At 35.0% G+C, this 20,228-nt stretch overlaps 1 protein-coding gene across 4 annotated transcripts in view; it reads right to left on the bottom strand.

Annotated features, from left to right (window-relative positions):
• The window catches only part of WDR72 (WD repeat domain 72), a 102,352-nt gene that overhangs the window by 74,733 nt on the left and 7,391 nt on the right, over nucleotides 1–20,228 (bottom strand). For 2 of the 4 annotated variants that reach the window (XM_015638966.2, XM_015638965.2), the window contains 12 exons: nucleotides 19,571–19,732; nucleotides 18,445–18,551; nucleotides 15,311–15,389; nucleotides 12,565–12,739; nucleotides 11,990–12,066; nucleotides 10,228–10,347; nucleotides 9,009–9,154; nucleotides 8,550–8,646; nucleotides 6,041–6,182; nucleotides 5,501–5,746; nucleotides 4,762–4,982; nucleotides 3,261–3,456 (listed from right to left, as the gene is read on the bottom strand). In XM_015638966.2, coding sequence (XP_015494452.1) covers nucleotides 3,261–3,456; nucleotides 4,762–4,982; nucleotides 5,501–5,746; nucleotides 6,041–6,182; nucleotides 8,550–8,646; nucleotides 9,009–9,154; nucleotides 10,228–10,347; nucleotides 11,990–12,066; nucleotides 12,565–12,739; nucleotides 15,311–15,389; nucleotides 18,445–18,551; nucleotides 19,571–19,723 — 1,759 coding nt within the window. In that variant the 5' untranslated portion in view covers nucleotides 19,724–19,732. Of the gene's footprint in view, nucleotides 1–3,260; nucleotides 3,457–4,761; nucleotides 4,983–5,500; nucleotides 5,747–6,040; nucleotides 6,183–8,549; nucleotides 8,647–9,008; nucleotides 9,155–10,227; nucleotides 10,348–11,989; nucleotides 12,067–12,564; nucleotides 12,740–15,310; nucleotides 15,390–18,444; nucleotides 18,553–19,570; nucleotides 19,733–20,228 lie in introns of those variants that run through there. The other 2 variants (XM_015638969.1, XM_015638968.1) reach the window with 2 other exon arrangements.

Genomic DNA, 20,228 nt, shown 5'->3' with positions numbered 1-20,228 from the left:
TAAGACAGTTATGAAAACTTGCACTTCCTGGGGGAGTATGAAAAAATCACAATATAGCCAGTGTAAAGCTAACACTATGATAACTGAACAATAAACTCAGGTTTTATTAAGTGAAGTTATTCTATCTTTAAACCCAAACTAAACATATCATTAACAATAAATCAAAACAAATGTTTGCAAGGCAAAAGAAAATAACAGGTAATTTGTAAATGATTCATTCTGCAAGTATTATGAACTTCAAGGAATAAATTAACTTTAAACTTTTACTAATTGAAAAACAATTCATCACAGATAAATGAAGATTGTTAACTCTGAGCAAGGAAGATTGCTATTTAATGTCCACCCATTCATTCCTCTCTCTTAATACAAGATGGATCTAAAGGTAGCTTGGTAGACACATTGGCATCTCCTGTACACAGCAAGCAAAAATCCTTTGATCCTTGTTTTAGTATATCTCATTTTAATGACATTCACTTGTCTAAAAAAGCAAAGATACCAACTGGTTAGGAAAATGTAGAAACAATACAGATAACAGCTAATTTCCTTACTGAAGGGGATTTCAAGTGGTGGCTATTGGAAGAAAGATTCTACACTTTAATTAGACTAAAATTTGTTATTGATTTTTATATTTGTCTTCTAGCACACAAGTTTGGAGCATATCCTGTACACATACTATATTAATATTCCAAATGTATGATTAGATCAATATTCATTGTCATGGAAAGATATTCCACTGTAATGGAAAGTTGCTGTATACATATATTAAAATTTAGGTAAAACACATTAAACCACACAGATATTATTTCATGGTCTCTGTATTGTTTTCTATATCACAACTCCCATGCAGGTGCAATATCAACATTTCAACTTAGAATAATTTTATTTTGCTCTATAAATCAAGGGAATAAAAGAGTATAATTAAATTTCTCCTATTCTAGACCTGTAAGAGAAACAGGCACTTACCTTTTGCCTTTTCTTCCTCCACCTTTTTTAGACTTGTCTTGTATTCAGTAGACAAGAGATACAGACTTAAATGACACTTTAAGTCAACTATTCTCCTATTTAACATTTAACATTTCAGCATAAACTATGCTGAAATCCTAATTATTTAGAATACATGCAGACTATTGTACACAGAAAACTCCCCAGTGATCGTGTAAAATTAGGTTATCTTTGTATATCTCATTAAAAGCGAATACAAGTTGTACACAAAGTAGCACTAGAGTTTAATCTAGGACACAAAGTTTCTTCTGCCCCATAAAGTGATGATTATGAAAGTCAGTTGAGACAAACATTTTTAAGATCCTTTGGAATGCTTTCTGTACAAGTGTGTCAACCTCTGTCACAGGAAACTGGACAATGAACTGTTATGAACAATGAAACCTTCCATCTTTACGAGTCACCCTATTATTACCTGATGGAAGAACCATTCTAGAGTCAAAGTGGTACTAGGTCTCTTAACTTTTCTAAAGTCACCTGAAAAATTCAACAGAATTATTGATGACTCTACAACAGTGTAAATACTGAACTATTCATAGAAATTTCTTAATCCACAGCCTGAAATTATAAAGAGACAAGCTGTTTTCCCAGCCATCCATTACCTTTTGCACAGGAACACTGTTCAGATTTGTTTTGTTAACTGCAAACAGAGACATATAAGTCTGACACAATATTCCACTGACTTTAACTTACATGCAAAGCCCAAGTCATGATGCTAACTGCATAGCCAGAAGAAATAAAAACACTTTTTGACTGTAGAAGGAATAAAAGCTATCTCATGTCCCTTTCCACAGTGGAATTCAAGCACAAGGCTACCACTCAGATTTTATCCTATTTAACTGAGTTAGGAAACATGTGCAGAGGTAACTGTAGGCAAGTGGTACTATGTGTGGTTGCCCATTCATTTGCCAACAGATGAAATCCTGATGAAGGGATTCCTTTCAGAGGCACCTTCCTGCAGAGGTGCCTCAGTGATGCTGTGTACATCTCTGTCACACATCTTAACAATGCTTTGTCTGCCTGAGTGCCACTGAAGTATCTACATAGCTCTTGATCTAGGTCAGGCCAATTTCAAGGATCAACGCCACGACCTCTTGTGTTCTGCTGCAATACAGATGTAATTCAACATTAAAGCAACTACAGTATATCCTACTAGGCTTTCTCAGGTATTGACCCTAGATGGCACCTTTTAGTCAGCAATGCATAACAGGAACAACAACAAAAGATTTGTTAATTGCTACTGTATAGCAAATAACAGCATCTTTTCCTGTCTACCGGCTACTCTTAAAGAGGTGGTGATTGTGGCACTCATTCTTCCCTTATACTTGTAACAAAATACACTTTTAGCCATCCACACCCTGAGTATGTAACATGCATGAGCAGTGGTATCAATTTTACTTTCTCTTTAATCTTGAAATCAGCAATGGTTTATGAGTGAAGGAGGGACAATTCAAATATACTCTGATTTTTCCTGTTTGTCTGAAGTAAACCATGTAGTTAGTGTGTTGGAATAACTTGTTAAATAAATAGTGATCTCAGTGCTCAGTTATCAAAATCCAATTTTACTGCAGTTTTAACATGTTGTGCATTTCAGTGGTTCTGTACTCAATGGACCTTCCTCTATGGAAGCTCTGAATTGTCCAGACACTCATATTGTAGTGCCTTATACCATTACAACCTCTAACAGTTCTATCTGTTCAAGCTCAAATAGCTACATTTATTACCCATATGAATCAGCATTACATTCTCAAATCACCTGGGAATCTACAGTTTAACCTGAAAACATTCAGCTTTAATTTTGCCGCCTACACAGTTGTGAGCTTTACAATTATCTTCCACTATTAACTAATTATCGATTAAATCAAAATATCTCAGATTATGAATTTTTGGAGGAAAGCATAGCTTTGTGCTCCAACTTGGGACAATTTTGACTGAAAACAGTTATTTTAATAAGTTTTGCTTTTATTTACAGCTCCCAGGAGTATTCTACTCAATTCACTGCCATGTCAGCTAAACTTCTGATTAACAGTATCAGATTTAAGATTCTCAATTTTACTAGTGCCATACCTTGAACCATAAGAAAATTTTATTTCTTTTTTGTATAAACATTGAAACTCTCCAATTCCTATAATCAATGTGTTAGTATTTCTACTAATGTTTTTGCCTTCTAATAATTATGTTCCTATACCACCACGTCAGACAAACCTTCAGGAAAGGAGGAAAACATAAAAACAAATAGGATGACCCCTTTGTATCATTACCTGTTTCAATTTCCCAAACATAAACTGAGTTGTCTTCACATCCAACAATTAGCACATTCTCAAGAGGGTCAAATTTTATCTTCTTCACAGGAAACAGATGTTTTCTGGCATGTAAGAGACACTGTCTCTTCTGAAGGTGTAGAATTGCTACTGAGTGGTCACTGCACACACAGCACACTATACTCTGGTCTTTTAACTGCAAAAACAGAAAACTCAGGTTTCAACACTGTAACTACATTCATAACCACATCATTTCAACTGGCCTAACAACAGTATTCCAGCAGTTTCTTTCCCAGAACATACTCATTTTAGAAATTTATTTTGTATTTCAGCCAACATCTTCAACTTGTTTTCAGAAGTCTGGCTAAACAATTCATTTCCTGACAGGAAAACATACCTTCATCTTTGGTTTTTCAGTATTTTAAATATAATAATTTAATTTCCATTTATTCACAGTATTAGCATATCAAAGCAATGATTATATAGCCAACTATACAGTAGCAGTTGTCCTACAAGAGAAAGTAGTAAAAAAATTACCTTAAACCAAACTGCTATTCATGTGATATAAAATTATGTAAGGTCTAAAAAAAGAAAAGCCAAAGGTAACTTATTTCTAATAAAACAAACTAAGTTAGAAATTAATTTCATACTGAATGGATCTGATACTGCAAAGCCTTCCTTCCCTGCAGGTAACTTTTGGTGACACACAGGAATTCCCCTACAGAACAATTCAGCTCTTTAAACAATGCTGAAGCAGCAGCCAGACAGGCATTAAATCCTACTCAGTTTTAAGAATAAAGATGAAAAGGAGCCTTACAAATATTATCAACTTGGTTATTGCAAACCATTTTTTGGCTACCTAATTTTGGCATGTAAGTGAAACTGTGAGTCATTCATTAGTATCAATTATGTGTTTGTAGGCTAAGAGGAAAAATGGAAATCCCAGCCCCAAGGAATATAAGGTTCAAAAGTTACATAAAACATTCTGTACAGTAATGTACAGAATTAAACTCAAAATTCAATTAATTAGAAAAAAAATTTAAATTGTTCTGAATATTATAAAATGCAAAAACATACACATAAAGGATGAAAAAGATATGTCAGGGACCAAAATGAAGTATATATATTTTAGAGCAATAGAGAAGATTAAAATACCATGTTCAAGCTCTTAGCCTTATTGAGTACATTCTTTAATTTTCAGGAGGAGGAGTTAATCAGATTGACATATAAATTGATCATCATCATATTATAAATGGTGAATAGAATGTTAAGAGCTTCAATTTAATATGTCACAAACTCAGGAATTCATCTCCCTGCAATTAAAAGGAACTTTTAAAGACAAAAATTAAGTGAAAGTACAATATCATAAAGTGGTGTGGGCTAAAGTATTGCCAGACAGTGTTTTCTTTTTATTTTATCTTGTATATAAATATATATACACACACAAATGTGTATATAGAGATTTACTTTTTTTTGAGACATTTATTATGTTTTTACTTACTCTGTAGTGTTCTGGGGATCTCAAGAGCTCTGTCACTGCACCAGACTGCAGATTAAACTGGTGTAGGATGCCTCCAGTAAATATATCCCAGCAGATCACGACAGAATCCTGGCCCCCTGATAACAGCCAGCTTGGATCAAATCTCACTGATTTGTCATGTGGATAAAGTAAGCAAGTGACTCTGCTACTGTGACCATTCAAAACCTTATAAGGTAAATTATCTGAAACAAGATGATACATTAATTATTTTTGCTCTTTAAGAGTTCCATATCTTACAGCACATTTCCTGAAAACCAGGATAAATTTAACCAACCTTTACATGGGATCAAAGAATTTTGAACCTGTTCTAAAAGAGAGAACAAAGGTCTGCACTCTGAGCTTCACTACTGAGATGTACCCTTTATGTTCCCTTCAGTGGAATGATCTTTTAGAGAACAAATAAAAAAGAAAACTGCCAATATAGTGACATGCCACATATCTCACTTCTAGGGCATAACCAATCCCAAACCATTCCCAGTTTCCTACTAATGGAAAGCACCTTGGTAGTACTAAGCTGTGATCCAACAGATCAGATATGGAAAGAGAAAGATCATCATAATCTTCCATTTTCCTCATTCCACTCCTGACCACCAACCCTACTTTTCAGAGAATTTTTACAGGAATGACTGGAAGGGATGCCAGAAATATGAAGTCATCTGTGCTTGACTGAGATGAATCGGAACAAATTTTTAAAACTTACCTTTAAGAAAAGATATGTTTTCTAAAAGTCTTGCTCTTGCAGTTTTTAAACCTAATGTTACAAAAATTTTTCCGTTTTCACATCCGCATACAAGCCTATCAAGACCAGGTATGTACACAGAGGAACTGACAACTGCATTTCCAAACCCATCTTCAGATCCACAAAGTTGATCAATAATGCCCTCTGACATGGAACGATGTTTATCAAAATTATCCTGAAGAGTCCACATGGTTGTAATTGGGATCTCTAGAGAGTGGGGCAAGAGAGGATTTTTTTGTTAATGCAAAACAAAATATCAAAAGTCAAACTAAACAAACACTTTTCATCTCTTGATCATTTCCCTTAACTTATCCTTTTTGCAGTCTAGGGTTGGAAAGTCAGCAGTTGCTATTCCTCCTAACTACAGGCAATCACCACACAATGATTAAATGAGCATCACTTTTTAGTGTAAGAAGTTTTTTATGAGAATTTAGATTTTCATGGAAATTGACTCCAAGACATAATGATAAAGATGGTAGCAAGGTGCCAAAAGTGCCCAACCTTTTGGAGAACCATCAAACATTGACACAGGAACATCAGGAACATGCCACAAAGTGATCCGTCCTGAAGCTTCGCCAGAAAAAAGAACCTTGTAGAAAGGCTCCTTTCTTTCATTCATGAAGCCCATGACAAAAGGAAGACTCTGAAAAAGAAAAGTAAACCAATATTCTGAAAGAAAACTGATAAAATAATATAATAATTAATTGTAAAGGGTTTTTTCATCAAAAGCTGTAAAAATACAAAACAAACCACAGCTGATTCCTTATCTGCCACTAAATCCTGCTCAGACCAAGTCTACTCTGGCTGGTACAAACCTTTCAAGGATCACCTCTGCTTTACAAGTATACTTGGCTAAACCTACATCCTAAATGCAAAAGTAGACTGGGACGTCTCCCCAGGTTTATAGTTTCACCAGCATAAGGACCAAGGCCAGGCTGAAAAAACAATACAGTGAAATACTGATAATATTTGAATCAAAACAAATGCAGTAAAGCTCCAGTAATCACAGCTAACATAACTACAAATAATGAAAGGTAAGAATTATGCTTTTACATAGGTAATAGTCTATAACACCATCATTCCGTTATGAGGTGGTGGAGAATTTCCAAAGAGTAGCAAAGCTGCTGAAGAGTGTGGAGCAAAATTCTGATAAGAAGCAGCTCGAGGAGCTGGGGTTGTTTAGGAAAAAAAAGGAGGCTCAGGAGAAAGCTTATCACTCTCTACAACTACCTCACATGTTGGATATACTTATTTACAACACTGAAGTTTGAGAGTCAGTTCTAAAATAATTAACTGCCCTGTAAAATGGTTCAGTTTATAGCCTCAAAATGGAGTTCAAAACAGATCATCACACAAGGGATTTGGTTGTCTGACAAATCTGCTAGACAGAAACTATTCAGGCAGTAAGGCAAATATTAAAGCAGAAATATTAAAAAAGAGCAGGTCAATATTTTAAAATAGCATATATTAGGGGGGAAGTACATGTGAACTTCATACCACCACTGTAACTCTATTTTTTGCTAAGCCATGTGTTTTGGCTATTTCCTTTCCCTCACCTTTCCCAAACTTTTGGCATCCTTTAGCAGTTTTCCTATCTGATTTTTAGATCACAGCACTTGGAGAAAAGCTGAATGGTTTATGCTGTTTTCCTTAACTGAAAAATAAATCTGTCAGGCTTCACAGGATTATGCAACAAGAATGCTTTTTAAGGGCCCACACTTGTCAACAGAAAGAACACTAGAAAACCTCACACAAGTATATATTTAACAGTGTTTCCTGACAGCTACAAATACAAATACGTTTCTGTTGCATATTGTCAGAAACTGCTTCACAACCTACTTGAGCTGTCAGACAAATACTCAAACTAATGCAGTTTCAGGCAGGAATTAAAGCCACATCTTCCAACAATTAGAACTTCATTAACAGCATTAGCAATCAGACATAGGAAAAAAAACCCCAGATTCAAAACTACACAAAATAATTCATTCTATGCTCTGGTTCATTTTTTGCCCAAGTAAGAAGTGCAAAAACCTACCTACCTACCTTGCCTACCACATATCTTTCCTGCCCCCCATTGCCCAGCTTCCTAATTACAATAAATGTTCTACCTTTCAAATCAACTCAGTTTCCTTATTTATTCCTTTGTAGTTACACAAAGCACTGCATAACAAGTGAGTGAATATTTATGTTCTCCAGCACAGTCGGGTCCATTTGAGATACCTTGTCTACGCAGTAAGTTTTGTTACAATTTGGTGAGACATGCTCTGCTGATTATGAATTCTCAAAAGTATGGAGATCACCTACTTTTTCAGCTTCCTCTTTTCTTAAGATTAGAGGCTTCCTCAAGCCAAGACCACGGTTCTGAAGAGAGTCACATGTGTCATTTTATACACATTTTGTACATCAGTCTGCTCACAGTGCAAGAAAGTTCTGTGTGTGATTATGCCTCTGCAAGCTCAAACCAGCAATATTCTGGACAAAATGCCAGAATCAGACCCCTTCAATTTTGGGTGGACACACAGCCTATTTATCATTGAAACATGCATACATTCTTTAATAAAACAAGAAGTAACTAGTTTAAATTTTGCTCATGGGTTTCCTTTCTTGATTTTGGTTTTATAGCATGGTTTTATTTGTTGGGAGTTTCTATTATTTATTTTTGTTAATTTTGATAGATTTGAAAGTAGAAGCTTCTAAAAATATTTTAAACCACATCTTTATTAGAAAAATGTTTTTCTTTTTGCAAAATTAGAGAAAAAATACAACAACCAATCTATAGCTGAAGGCATTTTTCCACTGCGAAAAAAACCTAAATATAGTCAAAATCAAAGACAAAATATGTTATGAGAATCTCCAAGTTTCTAAGTTACAACTTTAAAATGAAGGAATAAATATTATTCATTTTTTTATGGAAAAATTAAATCTGTTGATGAATTCATCAATTCTTTTGGGATTATTCAGGTAATTGCAAAAAGACAATAAATAAACTTTCAAATCTTTATGAGTTTACCTTATTTTCCTTCATACCAGTAAAGCTGAGTAAATGAGGATAAACTGTTTCCTTTAGCGCCTTCCCATCTGCAGGGTACATGCTTTTAGAAAGGCCACTGCATAATTAAAAAATAAATTTTAAACATACAAGCTTTAGAAAGTAATTTTTTCAGAAAGCAGAACAGTAACATCCAAGATTCACAAGTTCAATTAAAGGTAACCAAGTAAGTAATTACAGGAGACTTTTTGAAATCTCAGCACCAGCTGCCCAAGTTCTACATGGCTAATCTTATTCCTATGTCCCCTGCTGTGTCAAACAAAGACTGAGGGCTGTCAAACTCAGGGTAAATCTTTGAGTGCCAAAGTGGTTTTGTTCTGGTTTTTGATCATTTGCAACATGCAGAGATTTTCCATAGTAACCCTCCAAAAGTTCATCTTATACCTGAACTTTTTGTGTGAATTTCCCATCTGAGCCCACCTGTTTAGCAGCTGGTAGATGTAACTGTGGCCATCTTCTGTCCAGATGATAAGTCTGTAAGCTGCCAGCACTTCCCCACCAGCAAAGCACTGACCACTCTTACAGAACTCAGTACAAAGCAAGGAGAAATCACAATAATCATAGACCTAAGTTCAAAAAAAACAACAAAATACTATTTGTTTAAATAGTATGGACACATTCATTTCGATCTAAAGTGGGTTTGGGCAGTGGATCTGTAAGTAGAACATGAGTTCAACTCTTCACAGCTGAACAACTATTTTTAAAGCCTAATATGTTTTGATAATTAACTAAAGTCAAGTTAGAGTTAAATCATATAACTCAAAGTTAAAGAAAATTACTGTTAAAAAAACCCCAAATAACCAAAAAGAAGCATTAGGGTGTTATAGCCTCATTATAGAAATTATTAGGAAACAATGCATGTTACAGATATTTTTCCATAAAATATCTTATCCATTCTACACTCTAAAAATGCTTTTGTAAAGAATTTAAGTAGCCCAAGAGACATCTCAAGTATAGTCTACAACTACATTATTCAAAGTTCACCCAGGCGAAATTTTTTGACCCATTCCTATCCCCACAGAGATGCTGGAATCAGGCATACATGTTAAAATAATCCTGAGTGATTAGTATAGGAGAAATTTTGTAGCACTCTTAAAGAAAACTACAGAATTTTTACAGTAAATTTCAGTTTAAATATATGATGTTTTCTCTAAAACTGTTACTAATTTCTTTTTAAATTTTAGTTACTTTATTATAGTTACAAGAAAAAGCAATATAGCCTAGGGGCTTTAGTTTTGCTGCTCCTATTAACAAACAAAGGTCCCTGGCTGCTGAGGACTTGCCAACTGTGAGTACTTCTGTCATACTTAAACAGGGTTTTTTAATCTTTGTCTCCCTTTCAAATGCACTGTGGTGTGGACAATAATGCACTCAGTGCTCTAAAACTGTCTAATACTTAAATCCCCCTTCTATCCAGCCAATTTGGTGTTAAACTTTCAAAGCGGAAATACATTTATAAAAAATAAAAGCTTCATCTCTTTCACACAGTTAAGATAAGCAAAGATGTGTTGCAGCCATAATTATATCTGACTATTTGTGAACACTTTCTTTAACCCAGGGAGAAAAACAAGTATCTGCCTGTAAAAATCATATTAGATTTTTCAACATTATAAAGAAAGTATAATGCTCAAAAATGTACCTGCCAGCACATGGAGGACACAACTAGAAGGAGCCTTTCTGTGTAAGTACAAAATCTTACTGCTTGGCAATTTATACAGTCCAGAGACTTGGATTCCTTCTCACACACACTTTGTTTCTCCTTGACAGCACAGAGGGGAAAAAAAGCTATAAAATTTGTTTCAGATATCTAAGCTTTTAATGATAGAAACAATATTTAAAATATATTATATTTTAATTACTTTCTGTTAAGACTTTCAAAATTCAAAGCAACATATAATTCTTAATTAACAATAGAAAGACAACAGGGTTCACAACTAATATGTAAACAGAACAATGTAAACATTCAGTCTTAAATAAAAAAATTAAAAATAGCTACAACAACCTATGAAAAGAGCATCGGATTCAGAAAAGCTGATGAATATTATACTTTCCTATTCATTCTTGTTGCAACCAGGACAATCTGAGATGCTGGTGTTACCATATGTCTTGTTTGCTCTTAACAGCTTTAAAGGTAGTGTAAAAGTAATTCATTTTCTTAGCTTTGTATTGCTAAATGTACTGTTAAAAACAATGTATGTATTTTCACAATTTTTGTGGGAATATCAGACATACTAAAGTCATCACGCTTGAAATTATTCCATTGGAATTATACTAATTATTGATTAAATCACTTAAAATGGATGTTTTCTGTTTTTTAAGACACCAACAGTCTCAAAACCTCCCAGAGAAGGGATACGGATGCTTGGAATCATGGCTATAAAACTAAAAGCCATTTTCTTACAACATCTTGCAGCTTCAGTCAATTCCAAGTAAATCCAACAATATTTATTAAAATATTGCTCTTTAGAATTTAGCCAGATTGTTACAAACTCTGCAGCAGTCCCTCCACAAAAGGTGGCCCCAGGCAGTAAAAAGACTGCACCACACCATATGTTCCTCTGACATCTGTAATCAGTTGTTAGAGTCCTCAGAATTTTTGCAACATGGCAGTGGGGCTTGCTCTAGGAATGTTGAAAAGATGCACCCACCCCAAAACACCACAGATAAATCAGAAACACCAGGATGGCATCAGATTTGACAGACTCTCCTCAGGGGCCTGATTCTACCCATGAACAAGTAGCATTGCCCACACCCTGCACTCTGTCAAACTCAGTGATGAGTTACCATCAGTCAAGTCTGCTGATATTTTGCCATTTCTGTCCCACTGTTGAAGACCCTTTGTGAATCCAGCTTTTAGAGTATTAATTAAAACACAAAAATTGCATCCCAGTTCTAGCACTTGTTCATGGAAGGTGACAACTACTGAGAATATTAATACGAAAAAGAGTAAGTGAGCTTAAAGATAGAAAAACAGGACACTAGACACAGGAAGAGTCTTTTCCAAGTGAAGACAGCACTATGAAAAGCAGACTGAGGAAAACAAAATCTAAAGGACCATTTTGAAGAGAGTAACAAGGGAGAAAAGAGAGCACAAAGGCCAATATTGAAGAGCTTTGAGTTTAAAGGACAGAGTGAAGGGGTTCAAAGGCATTATCAGGATAGCAGGAAAGCACTGCAACTTAAGCATCCTGGAATATGAAGAAGCCTGGCCAAAAGGTAGTGCAGTTGTCAAAGCAAGAGCTGTCCAATGGCCCAATTTTAAATAATGCTATGAAGATGTGTTTTCAGAATTTTGTAACAAAAGTAATGAAATCTATTTAATAAATATCCAGAAGATTTAAATTAATTCACATTTTACTTCAATGTAGCCCTTACTTGAGAACATTCATGTTAACACTGACCTGAATGTTATTCAGAGATGAAGACAGGTCCCACACTTTGAGAACTCCAGCAACAGACACTGCAACCAAAGAGTCTTCTGTGAAAAGTTAACAATGAGATAGTCAACTTGAAGCCAAATTCAAACAGATCCTACATATTCAGCTCTAAAACAAGGATTGTGCAGGACACTGCTTCGAGGACATAGCAGTTTTACACAAAAAATAAAAGTAAATGATATACAGAAATACAAAAAATGAAAGCAAACAGTGAATAATGTATTAACAGAAGGCACAGAACTGTGGTATTGTGCCTTTAATTTCTCTGATATTACAAAACTTATTCATACTTCAATATAAGAAATGAGCTGTTTACAGCCAGTATAGACGGTGTTTCTTTCTCCAAAAAATATTTAAAATAAAACAGAACCAATATTAGAAGCCTTAAAAACACCTCTTTTGCTGTCAATGAAACATTAACATCTTGGTAACATCTCTGTGAAACAATTTCATATTAAATGAAGAAGGAACATATCATCTGTACAGAAATATTTTATCACAATTTGATTTGCCTACATAAATACATGTAAAACATATACCTTGAATTCTTGCAGAGTGTACAATACACATACAATTTATCCAATCAGAAGACTGAGATGATGACAAAGTGTGAAGAACACCCAAAGTTTTAGCATCAATAATAAGAACATCTTGATATTCTCCACAACAAAGAAGCCAACCTTCACCTGTCATTCGGAATGAGCAATGGTAGTACTGTCCAAATGGAAAGCAGAGAGTCAGCACACCGAGATACACAAATGGCATGCAGATTTTTCACACTGAACATGTCATAATCAACACTTATCACTAAAAAATCAACAGCATTTGTGAAACCGTACACAATATTGCTAGTGACACTAGCAAGGCACAGAGCTTAGTAAAAGGTGCTTCAGATTGAAAGCAGCAACTGTCCTTCCTAAATACTAGGATTTTTCTAATTTTTGGAAGAAAGTCAAAATTTTCCTATAAATTGCTAAGGAGTTTGAGACTTTACTACTCCATAGGATATTCCTCATTCTGACATTAAATGCCCTAGTGTTCAGAAGATTCTCTCAGCAATCACAAAGAAAAAAAACAGACACAAAACAAAGGAACAGAGACAGAGTGACTATGAGGATCTCTTTTTTCCTAGGTTTTTTATATGTGCAAGGACACCTGCCTTGCATCTCTAGCTGTAATTGTAAACAATTTCTATAAATCCATAAGCAGCCACCTTAAAATAAAGGGAACACTCAGGTAGTCAGACAAAAATATCAGACAACCCAAAAAAACTGCACCTCATTTACAAATTTTCTGTACAGTTTTGCTTGTATAATAATTCTCATTTTTTCAGTCAACTAACAAGTATCAAAATAAAAGTAGTATAAATAACTGGAAATAGGATGAATAGTACTACATATATTGTGAATAAACAGAGGCAGAAATGCTTAAAATTTACAATTACTGTTACCATTAAATTGGGCTTGATACAGAGGATTTTTAGTCAGTAATTCCTCTGAGAAAATTCCACACTAGTTAAGATCCGCAAATGTTTAAATGTTGACCTTGGTGTTAAATTTCATTTCAAATGGCAAATATTCAGTTTGCACTATTTGACATCTGCCATTCATAGCTAAATCATCTACACTGAACAAAAGGAACCTAGTAGAGCAGAGAGGTTAGTAGTTGAATTAAAACCAAACATTAACTATAGCACAAGCAACCATCCCCCATGGGATAACAAGAAAAAAATCTACAACAAAACACACACACACAGAAAAACGCATTTTATTATAACTATCTGAAGGCTGCATTTTAAGAATAGTTTCCCCTCCTAACAATACCTACTTTTTCCTAAGAAAGTTTTCCTGTTAGATGTTCCTATTTTCCTTTAGAAGCTATCTTGCACAAATTATTGAACAAAAACAATGATTAGCCACAATTACGTTTAGCTCACTTCTAAAAGAAAGGAAGTACTTATTTTCTACAAGAATTTGCTTTACCTATTTGAAGAATAAGAATGAATATTCTGCCTCTGATCTTCACAAAAAAATGTACAGATTGTCAGCTAATCAGCTAGGCCAGATTTGCCTACTTCCCCACAGAATTAATCTGTAATTTCATCTATTAATACCTAATTAAGAACTAGAACATAGCAGGTCATACTGCAGCTCAGATTATAATTTAAGTCTTGTTTTATTTGTGTACATATATCCACTTAAGAAATATATATGCTTTAAGCATATGCACAAATAAAAGTATAGAATAATTCTTAATTTATTTTTTTATACACATACATATATATAAAAAAAATTAAGACGTTTGTCTTCCATAATTTTTGTTGGCAATATGTCCAAGCTTTTTTCTCTTCCCTTTACAATTTACAACTGTGTTTGAACTCCTCATATCAACCAACGCAGTGTCAGGAAAACATTTTTCTTCTGGAAGCTTTAAAAATTTTGGATTCCAAGTTGGCTGTGCTTTGGAGTTACATGAAGGCTCAGGTAGCCATCATTCGGAGCCTTAGTTCCACCCTAGACTTCCTCACTGAAGAAAAACAGCATTTTAATTAACACAGGAGCCCTGAGCTTCTCCTCTATTAACACATCCAGAAATAAGCCGTGTCCCAGAATCAAATCCATAAATGTTGAGCCCCTCAGTCTTGCTCACATGTGTATGTCAAACTCTGCCACACTCAAAATTCTAGGTACTTTTACCTAGGTACAATTTCAACCAGACACATGAAATTATCTGAAGCAATATTGAAAGTCTCTGAAAAGAAGGGATTTGTCCTAAAGTTCTGCAATGAATGAAACTGTATTTTTGAAAATGAAGTCTTTTGGAGATCAGGAGTACAGCATCAAAACCATTCAAGTTTAAAAATATGTCTTTCAGAAGATTGTCTCACAATGTTTGGCCAGATTACTTGCACTTAAAAATGCCATGAAAAAGCCATAACAAACTCGAAGCTTCCATACAATTTTAACAAGACAAGAGCAAAGATTACCACCATTTCACTTGGCTACCTGATGCATTTACAGTAAGTTAATCAATACTGCATTTCAAATATTTGCAGCTTAAAAGTAATCAGTCTGAATTGGTTAAGGAATTCAGAGAAACATAAAAGTCTCAATTCTTTCCTTATACGAAAAAAAAACTGAAGAAGAGATAACTACTTATATTGTGACAGGGCCTTTTCTCCTATGTTACAAGCTATATATGTAGAACTCTTTCTGAAAAATATCATGTTAATAAAGCAAAAGTCTTGTAATGAACAGAGACCCCATGAAAAGTTGCTATACTTACATGGATTGCTGTATGCCTATAAGGAAGCTTTGCGTTCTCAATGCACTGTCCACTAGTGACATTCCAAACACACATCTCCCTGCCAAAGATAACTTCATATTATTCTCTGTCATTTCCACTCAATTGGCTGGAATAATTTTATGCCACCAAGTTTTTCTTTAGTGCTGTATTTAAGTGCAGTCTGGTCATTTATAAAGCTTTTTGTTACAGATTGCTGGGTAAGAAAATGTAGTCATTAGGAGGGGATGACATACACTATCTGTTTCTTTTTGTTTTGGTAATTACACCCTACTGCCTTGCAACCAACCTGACTTTAAGACCAACTCTGGTCTACAACAAATTGCAGGTATACTGACATTACAGCTCGTCAACATGTCACTGTAACTATCTGTCACTGGAACTACATCCTCCTGAAAATGATTCATTTCACTGAACTTAAACCACACGTTTCGAGAAGCATTATGCATCTTCTCCCACATCAGACTTCAGTTCTTGAGGAACAACTTTTGTTAAGAAGAAACAGTGCCATCATGAGGCTGTTCCTGAAATCTGCTCTCAATACACTCAAGCACCTGAGTAGCTGTGCAACACTACAGCTACACTTGGGCACATTAAAGGTTGTTTGAGAAAGACACTTTGGCACACCTTCCTTATCTACACATTATTCAACATGCAGTGGGACTGGATTACAAGAGACAATCAAATTTAGTGTTGTAAATGAGGCTGTATGAGATATGCTACCACAGTTCAGCAACTGGATGTTAAACTTTGATGCTTTCAGATTTTGTTAAAAAGACAAACATTACATCCAGAACTGAAACATTCATTTCATTTATTCTGACATTACAATGTAAGAAAATTTCGCTATTGAGACTTAAAGAATACATTGGGAAGAGTATCTTATTATATAAGAAATACTACTTAGTGATTTATATTTTAACCTACTTTCCCATTTTATGCTAAACTCAAAATATTATTTCTTAATATTTTTCAGCTGAGCAATAGCAGTGTCAAAGGTAGTAGAGCCAAAGTCAGAACTTAAGTAAAAGCTTTACACTGTTTGTTAAGCATTTCAGAGCAATTATTTTCTCCTTGTTTATATCAGAACTTTACTGCTTTATGTACATTACTGTGATAGATGCATACTTACAAACAAGCACAAAAGAGATCAGAATGTGAGAATGTAACTTCAGCTTCTAGATGTTGTATTCAATTTACTGTGTGTACTACTAAGGAGCGAGCAATATCATACACTCTATACAGCATATGTTTTAAGACTTTCTTAAGGGCTTTCTTTTAAGGTTTGTCATTTACAGGACATCAATGAGAACTTATGAATCATTAGATTCACTTACAAACTTCCATATTAGGTGTACAAAAAATAATGTTCAATGCTCATTCTTTTGGGATTAGTAGGTTATAGAAACTCTGAAAATCTGGAGTGGAACAGTGAAGATTATCATAGAATCATCTTCTATGCAATTCCTTCCATCCACATGAGGAGACTGAAGCTTGAAAATGGCAGAAGTGGATTATTCACAAGCCAGAAAATGCAGTTTGGCAAATCCTCCATCTCCTGAAGACAAGGCTTCCTATTTGTAATTATCTCAACTTCATGCTGCAACCTTAAAGGGATCAGTGATGGATGCTTTGCCCTTATGTAATACAGATGAGAAGTCAGCAGTAATTTGGTGAAAGTGAACACTTAAATGGGCCAGAAGACAATTCAATCCTACCTACACACATTCCAAACAAGTCAATGATCCCTTCAGAGATAAAATCTTCAGGATGCAAACATATCTGTATGGTATATCTATAGCAATTTCCTCATTTGGTTCTTAACACTTTCCACCCCAGCTTTCTAGGAAATACAATATCTTTGCTCCCAGTATGATCTGGAAGCAGTACTGCTCTAACAGACCTTCAAAACTGGGTTGAAAAGCAGTTTCATCTCAGAACCCTTGAGTAGAACTGTAGAAGGCAATACAGAATTGGTTCTGTAGATTTCTCACCCTCTCTGCATAAACAAAACAAACAGTAGCACTTATCACTAGACTGTCTCACTGGACAGGTAATCTTTCAAGATTAAGAAACTTTTTTGCAGGTTATCCCTTTTTTGTATACTCATGACTGAATGAGAATCCTAGCAGCTGGAAAGGATAAATAAGCTACTCAGTGAGAAACCAGCAGCCTTAAGGGGCTGTAAGGTACAGGCTGAAGGACAATTGACAGGTACTCTTATACACATCTAGATAGTGAGAAACCAGCAGCCTTAAGGGGCTGTAAGGTACAGGCTGAAGGACAATTGACAGGTACTCTTCATGGAAAGCCGTTTTAACAGAGCTGCCCTGCTAATTCAAAAAGATAAACCCCCCAAAAAAGAGGGGGATCTAATTAATCAGACAAAATTGCTTAAGAAAGCCCATAAGGAAGTAAACAGCTAGCCCTAACTATTTTTAACAGATGAAATCCTAAACAGAAGGTCTTCAGAGCCCAGCTGAAAAGGTTATCAAATATTCTTAAGTGTAACCTAGCAGAAATGCAGGAAGTAGCTTGACTCAAGTGACAGAATATGTCATAATAAACAAATAGCAGAAAAGCTGCAAGATCATGGCCCTCTGAAAGGATGTTCTCCAAAAGAGCATAGCACATCTAAAGACAGAAAAGGAGCACATATGCTTTCAATTCAGTCCATTCTGTGTTTCCATACAAACTGACTGAGGAACCATAAACCAGATCAGAGCACATTAGCCTCTGTTACTGGTTCAGTTCTCAAGATTGAGTTCAGGAAGAAACAAATAAAAATACCATGATATTCAAATGCTGTTGAACTTGCTGATGCCCTCCAATAACCCATTAATTTCCACTTGAAGAGGGGCTAGCCAACTCCTTTGGATAACTCCTTTTTTTATGTCAACTAAGTGAATATGAGAATCTGCCAAAGCTTTCTGCTGTCCATGGGATGAGCTCTTAGTTGGAACTATGGGATATTAACAATGTAGTCTATTCTAAGTAGCTGCTAACATTTTAATGTCAATGGAAGTAGATTGAAACATTTTTGCAAATGCATAATCTGACCTATACTTGACATTTCATGATTTAAGAAATGAATAATTGAATATTTAGTTACCTACCCATTTTCAGTAGCACTTACTACATATGGCTGTTTCTCAAACTCTCTTGCTTTTGCCAGACAAGTTACAGAAGCAGTATGGCCAAAGAGAATTTCTTTAGATGAAATCTAGGAGAATAATATAATGATTTATCTTAAACAACTTCTGTATAAACTAAGGGTATCTAAAACCAAGAGAATGTTACTTGTAGATATATATTTTTATCAACCTGCTTTATATTTTTATGTTCTCCAGTCATATTTCTAGAATGCAGACAGAAAGATGTGGATGAATTTTAATGCATATTAGTATAAAGCTAAGTTTTTGTATTCATTGCATTCATCTTCTGAAGAACATATGGAACATCAAATGTTATAAAATGGGAAACGTGCAGAACTCCTCCTGCCTTCACCCTACAGCATGCACCAAAAGTGGCACAGTGAAGCAGACACTGATCAACCAAAGCTCTTAAACGTGTTTCATACCAAATGTATAAATAACCTCTCTGGTTATCATCACTGCATGGAAGTGTTTTAATTGGGAAAGGAAGCCTTATAAAAGTGCAAACTTTCAGGTTGTGTTTGAATACAAGTGGAACAATTAACAAAAAAAAAGGACAATAGTTCTAGAAACACAAAATAAAATCAGGAGCCATTTTCATTCTGCTCCAGTCTCAGTAAAATAAATATGAAATAGTCAAAGAAATAATTTGCATCTTAATTACATAAAAAAATAGAAGTTTCATCTTTCTGCTTCTCTCTCTGTAGAGAGATTTGGTTTTATAAGTAGATACTTTTTCTTTAAATGACAAGTCATGATCAGGAACTAATTTACAAAAGAAAAACCTTCACTAGATAGGAATCATGATAATTTTATATATTTACTTGCTGTCATTACTCAGAGCACACAGTCTTACTTTATAATTCACAGGTCATGCTAATCTATGAAAAATTCTCTGAAGTTTGCAAGTAACAGGTTACTTATATAGGCATTTTACTTTCTGTTTCATGAGTTTCCTATAACAATTATCACACTATCTTGAAAAATTCATCTGAATAAGTGCAAATCTAGATAATGCTATTACCAATAATAAAACTTAAAACTCCGGTCTGTCTATGTGGCAAACTGTAGCACAATGGACACAAACCTGTAAGTCTGATGAAAGATTCCAGAGACAAATTTGTCCTTCTTGGCTTCCTGTAACTATGGTCTGCTGGTCATCTGTGATCATAACAGCAGTGATGCTGTGAGAGGGAGCTGTTCTCCCCCACACAGCCACAGCCGGTACCAGTGTCTTCATGGTCAACACCTGAAAACAAACAAGTCATGATGATTAAGAAAGATTAAACACAAGATAAAAAAAAACCTAAGAAGGGAGGAATTTAATCAACATCTGGAAAGGGAAGCTATAAAATATTGCTGTAAGAAGCTGGTGTGGCATTGAAACATTTCTTTGCTGTTGCCAACATGACACTAATAATTTCAGAGACCAGTACTATCAGAATACTGAAACATCAGCAACAAGAGTTGCAAGCTGCCCCACACAGCCTGGCTTAGCTTGGATGGTCTCACATTGTTCTCCCTAAATGTGGCTGGTGGAACACACACCTCCCCTGTTCCCTCCAGCCAGCAGTAGCCAGCTGCTGGAGCAGAGATGGCACAGGAGCAGGATGTCAATAAAGACTCTGTGGTTTCCAAGAGGATAAGGCAAAAGAAAGATAATATGGCCAAAGGAGAGAACTGGTGACAGGTCAGAGAGGAAGAGAAAAATGAGGTCCAAGATGGCAAAGCACTGCATTCCCAAC

The sequence above is a fragment of the Parus major genome, chromosome 10 (assembly GCF_001522545.3).
Source record: "Parus major isolate Abel chromosome 10, Parus_major1.1, whole genome shotgun sequence".
Lineage (NCBI taxonomy): Eukaryota > Metazoa > Chordata > Aves > Passeriformes > Paridae > Parus > Parus major.
This window is presented reverse-complemented; position numbering and strand designations above follow the sequence as displayed.